The 4,770-nt window shown below is 40.9% G+C and overlaps 2 protein-coding genes across 5 annotated transcripts; one reads left to right on the forward strand and one right to left on the reverse strand.

The window, feature by feature from the left end:
• The first annotated feature begins 168 nt into the window (after positions 1 to 168).
• LOC122879402 (putative nuclease HARBI1) lies at positions 169 to 2,680 on the forward strand. Its single transcript, XM_044203466.1, has 2 exons — positions 169 to 529; positions 987 to 2,680. Exons 1-2 carry the CDS (start codon positions 296 to 298, stop codon positions 2,013 to 2,015), a joined length of 1,263 nt encoding a protein of 420 aa, XP_044059401.1. The 5' UTR covers positions 169 to 295; the 3' UTR covers positions 2,016 to 2,680.
• On the reverse strand, positions 2,303 to 4,406 carry LOC122879406 (caldesmon-like). 4 transcript variants are annotated; one of them, XM_044203474.1, is made up of 3 exons: positions 3,871 to 4,406; positions 3,447 to 3,509; positions 2,303 to 3,031 (listed from the first exon to the last, which is right to left on the reverse strand). In XM_044203474.1, exons 1-3 carry the CDS (start codon positions 4,229 to 4,231, stop codon positions 2,793 to 2,795), a joined length of 663 nt encoding a protein of 220 aa, XP_044059409.1. In that variant the 5' UTR covers positions 4,232 to 4,406; the 3' UTR covers positions 2,303 to 2,792. The 4 variants fall into 4 exon arrangements, with proteins under 4 accessions (XP_044059409.1, XP_044059408.1, XP_044059407.1 ...); XM_044203473.1 differs by having other exon boundaries at positions 3,447 to 3,527; XM_044203472.1 differs by having other exon boundaries at positions 2,303 to 3,091; positions 3,871 to 4,405.
• Between the last annotated feature and the right edge of the window lie 364 nt (positions 4,407 to 4,770).

Here is a 4,770-nt window from a genome sequence, read left to right on the forward strand (position 1 = left end):
TGTGTCCTAGTACTTTGTTTGCAATTAATGAGTCTGATGAGGTGCACCATATTACACCCTATTTTTATAGTAAATTATTACTATTGGTTATTTTTTATTTTCAATTTTTGATTTGATGGCTCTTTGGTAGGAGTTTTCAAAAATCATGGTACTACAGACTCCGGTACACTAGGGGGCTTCAGTGTGTGGTCCATGCAAAGTTGAAGATGCAATCTTTAGTCTTCAGTATATTTCATCCGAGTCTCTATAGAATTTAGCCTCGGGATTTAGAAAATAACAGCTATACAAGTACACTATGGAAGCAGCAGATGTATGTGCAGGTTTATCTCTTTCGGTTATCACTTGGTGCAAAGCGAGACAGTTACAGGACAACCAAACCGAGGCTCGACGAAAGAAGCGCTGTCTGCAGCTGCTGGCAGTTCGGCGGCTGCGACTAAAGAAACTCCATGAAACATGGATGCTGAGAGAAAAAGGCAGCAGACACAGTCGACTGCATCGCCTCTGTGCTCATGACAGATGGATGGAACTGGTAAGAGATTGTCCTTAATACATCCATAGGTGAGAGTAATATTCAGTAGGCTTCTTGTTTGTGATCACTAAGACTCATTAATATGCAAGAAAATTGCATTGACCATAGTAATGAAGTGCCAGATGATGCAAGTGTGTTTTTGTGAGATGAATTGCCTTACCGAAAACAGGTGACCGACTTATGATGGTTTAGTAATATGAATTAGTTAGAGCTGAAAATACAAAACATTTGCCAAGTACAGCTTCACAAATGAGTTGCTTGATTTCTATTATTGGTTGATTTCTGTTATTATTTTGATTATAACATATCGTGATTAATAATAATTAATAATAGTTATGCCTATCCCTAATTGTAAGGACTGTCCAATGTGTTCAGGGCCTCACTTTGTGTGCTTTCTTGTAATTCCCTGTCCAGCACTTCCTGCTAATCACTTGCATCTTTCTCAATTCCCAACCAGATAACACATCACTTCTTGAAGGATCGTATGCGACGAAGACCCAAAGTGTGGTTCTATCCTCGGATCAGCAACTGGTGGGAGAATGCAGCAGCTACTTTCACAGATGATCAGTGGCTGCAGTATTTCAGGGTATCGAGAGAGACTTTCTCCTATATTTGCACAACATTGAAGCCACAGTTGAAGAGGCAAGACACCACTTATCGCCTCTGTATCCCCCTACAGAAGAGAGTGGCTTTGACTCTCTATAAATTGGCTAACCCCTGTGACTACAAAACTGTGGCAGATCTCTTCGCTGTGGGGGTGGCGTCTGTTTGCCGCTGTGTGCATGAGTTCTGCACAGCAGTCATTGAACTACTTAAACCGCAGCTTGTTGTGACACCAAACGACTCCAAGCTTGTGAAAATGGCAGACTTTTTCTATCGCACATATGGGATTCCTCAGTGTATTGGTGTACTAGACAGTATGCACATTACAATCATCAAACCACCACACTACCAGTCTGAGCAACCCAATAGAGAAAGTTATCTTGCTATCTTATTACAAGCAGTTGTGGATGGCAATGGCATGTTCTGGGATCTGAGCATGAGCTGCCCAGCATGGGTGAATGATTCCAGTGGACTTAGAAAGTATTGGGCATGTGAGGATTTCCCCATCAGGATGCTCAACGTCTGTGGAACTGACAGTGGACGCTTTATTCTTGGTGATGCAGGGTATCCTTCTCACTACTGGCTTCTTAAACCATATAGCAACACGAACTGGCTGACTGCAGAACAAGAGCTGCTTAATACTCAGATTAGTCAAACGCTCAGTGTAGCCCAGCATGCGTTTGAGAGGCTGAAAGGTAGGTGGAGGTGCCTGAACAAACGAAATGACTGCAGTGTGGAGATTGTCAAGGACATGATAGAGACATGTTGTGTGCTGCATAATCTCTGTGAGAAAAACAAGGATACGTTCCTTCCAGAATGGATCAGTCATGAGTCGATTCAGACTGTTAATGGAAAGCCACAAAGGAATAGTGAGACAGACTAATTGCTTGCTTTACAGCAGTTTTTTACAGGATGATGCACAGTAATCTCTCTTTTTATTACCCACCATTACTGTCACCACCAGTGGCCAGAATTTCAGAAGTTTATTTCTGAGTGGTTGGTATATATCATTTATTTATATATGAGTCAATAAAAGACAATTTTATATAGATTGTGTTGCAAATTCACAAGTAACTGCGGCTGATGTCACTTTGTTGGTCAATTAAATAAATGGGCATTGATGAATAACTGTTAACTATGTATAAATGTGCCAGAGAGTGATACTAATAGTTAAGACTGTTTAGAGCTTTATTTAAATATTTTATTCACACATTGTTTACCCTATTCATTAAAATTATGAAGCAATATTATATGAATTATATGACTTGGACAATTTCACAGTGGTAAAACTCCAAACAAAACCAAAAAATAGTCTGAGGCTGTTAACGGCTATGGGTTGTGCATTGAATGACTCATTTATAAAATGAACTAGAATACAAGCTGTTAATCACAACAGTTACATAAAAGATATTACAGTGAAAAAAATACATTAAAATAATAATCATTTTCTTTCTTTTAAGGTAAAGAGAAAATACATGACATTGACATTTGTCAAGCAAAGCCATGCAGTAGTGTTCAGAATAAAGGGTAACTGATCAAATACCATCAGTCCATTGTTCTGTAGCAGGATTAGAATGTGTTTGTAGTTACAAAGTAAATAAAGATACATCCATGGCCATCAAAAATGTGCCATTCATAAAACAGCCAAAGGCATATGTCTTTACAAAGCTGCAGGGTCCTTTGCAATAAGCTTTGCAATTTGCATTAAGCAAGAGGTCAGCAGCTCACTGTCTTTGCTTCGAGCCTCCATCTCCTCACGCCTCAGCCTCTCCTCTCTTTCTGCTTCCTCTCTGCGTAAAGCCAGCTCCTGCCGCATCTCCTCACGCCTCAGCTTAGCTTCCCTCTCCCACTCTTCCCGCCTCTGCTCCTGCTCCTTCTCCAGCCACTGTCTGTGGCACTCTGTCATAGCAGTGAGAAACTCTTTTGTAGTGTCATTGTCAGCCCTCCGTTTATGAGTCTCTGCAAGAACAGAGCAGCTGTCAAACATCTGCATTGTTTTATGTGCTATTTTATTTGATAAAATATAGTTTTCCATGACTTTCAGCAGGGTTTTATGGTCAAAAACCCCTGTGAACCTGTTGCAAATATTGAATTAACCTCATATGAAAGGCAAACCAATGTTTGATTGATTGAGTTGACAATTCAGTTATGCAACAGTGGTTTCTATTGAGTTGAATGTCGTTTTAATGTGTCTTTGTCTATTTCAAAATTAAAAAATGCATTACAGCAATATTCAGTTTTGTTATAAAAAAAAGAAGAGGCCCAAATGAAACACCAAGGGAGCTCAGCAAGGCTGGACTAGTGTTTGACTTACCAGATCTGACCCTTTGAAATCCAGGATGATTACCCCTTCTGACGGCAGAGATCCCGCTGCTGTCTGTAGAGTGTGATCTGTCTGTTATATTAGGACACATGCACATTGGTTAAATAAACAGAAACTGTTGACAGTGTTCAGTAGCGCCACGGGGATATCGTGTGAAATATTTAACTATCCCAGTTGCTCACAAGATGTCAGGGGCTTGAAGCACCGGGTGCCATAAGCCCCGCTGTGCACATATAAAAAAAAATGTGACCTGCTGCAGTTTTAAACGACCGCTGTTTCTTGTACACATTTAGATTTCTGGGAAGCGTTAGGCATTTATGATTCTCAATGATACTGATTAGGATATACTTCCTTTACAGTCGCAGACCACACATCTTATCTGAGCAAACAAGCCATTGCCCAAAGGTTTAGTTACCTCCTGGCTGGGCCAAAGGTGGCTGGGCATTATCGCATTTGGGAGTTTCACTGGCCCCTAGCTGACCCTCTGCCCCTCCTTGTCGTCCGAGTACACTGTCCATTAAGTCAAAAAAGGGGAACTTCTTTCGTCCATCACTCTTGACAGTCTTATACAAATGTCTCATTTTTTTTAGTTTTTCCCTTACTTGGGTGGTTGTGCGCTGGATACCTAACTTTGCCAACTCCTCTACCATGAACTGAATGACTTCTTCGTTCCGACAAACGCCCTCCATTTTTTGCTGCACATTCTCGTCAGCCCATATGTTTAGCAAGGCTTTAGTTTCACTCATAGACCAATACTGGCGGCTAGTAGTGGACATTGTGAGGGTGTGCTTTAAAGCACCGAGATGGCTCGCTTCAAGTTCACATATACGCCCCCGCTAAAAAACGAAACGGCGACAAGTAGCTGCACTAGCTTTGCAGTGGAAACGGTCTAGGAGTCACAGGCACGAACAAGCACCAGCACGCAGACAGGTCGCTTTCAAATGCTACTCGGTAGTCTGGTAATGTCGTTTTAAGCATATTTGAGAAATGTATGTTGAGGATTACATTCAAATTTAATCATCATCACCATATATAAGTCATATATTATATAAATTGTAAAATTATTACATTTAAAAATACCAGAACAGTGGTTAGACCGAAGCGTGGATTTCCCGAGTCTGTGTTTTTTGAGAGGTAAATGAAAGGGTAAAGTGAAGTTGGTCACTTTATTGCTTTATTACCAATCAAGAGATTGGGGGGGGGCGATCGGTTACGAAGATGAACCCCAAATGACTTTTCTAGTCAATTAAAAGCAATTACCATTTTCCGATAGTCATGAAGGCAGCATTACCCCGTGACATCAGACGCTGACGAA

The sequence above is a fragment of the Siniperca chuatsi genome, linkage group LG7 (assembly GCF_020085105.1).
Source record: "Siniperca chuatsi isolate FFG_IHB_CAS linkage group LG7, ASM2008510v1, whole genome shotgun sequence".
Classification (NCBI taxonomy): Eukaryota; Metazoa; Chordata; class Actinopteri; order Centrarchiformes; family Sinipercidae; genus Siniperca; species Siniperca chuatsi.

Excerpts from the sequence above, each read along its gene's own strand:
- LOC122879402 (XM_044203466.1), top strand. The coding sequence starts at position 296 with ATGGAAGCAGCAGATGTATGTGCAGGTTTATCTCTTTCGGTTATCACT. Across the intron at positions 530-986 it reads ATGACAGATGGATGGAACTG|ATAACACATCACTTCTTGAA; the intron begins GTAAGAGATTGT and ends ATTCCCAACCAG.
- LOC122879406 (XM_044203471.1), bottom strand. The coding sequence starts at position 4,231 with ATGTCCACTACTAGCCGCCAGTATTGGTCTATGAGTGAAACTAAAGCC. Across the intron at positions 3,528-3,870 it reads ACCTTTGGCCCAGCCAGGAG|ACAGATCACACTCTACAGAC; the intron begins GTAACTAAACCT and ends CTAATATAACAG. Across the intron at positions 3,092-3,446 it reads ATTTCAAAGGGTCAGATCTG|AGACTCATAAACGGAGGGCT; the intron begins GTAAGTCAAACA and ends CTGTTCTTGCAG.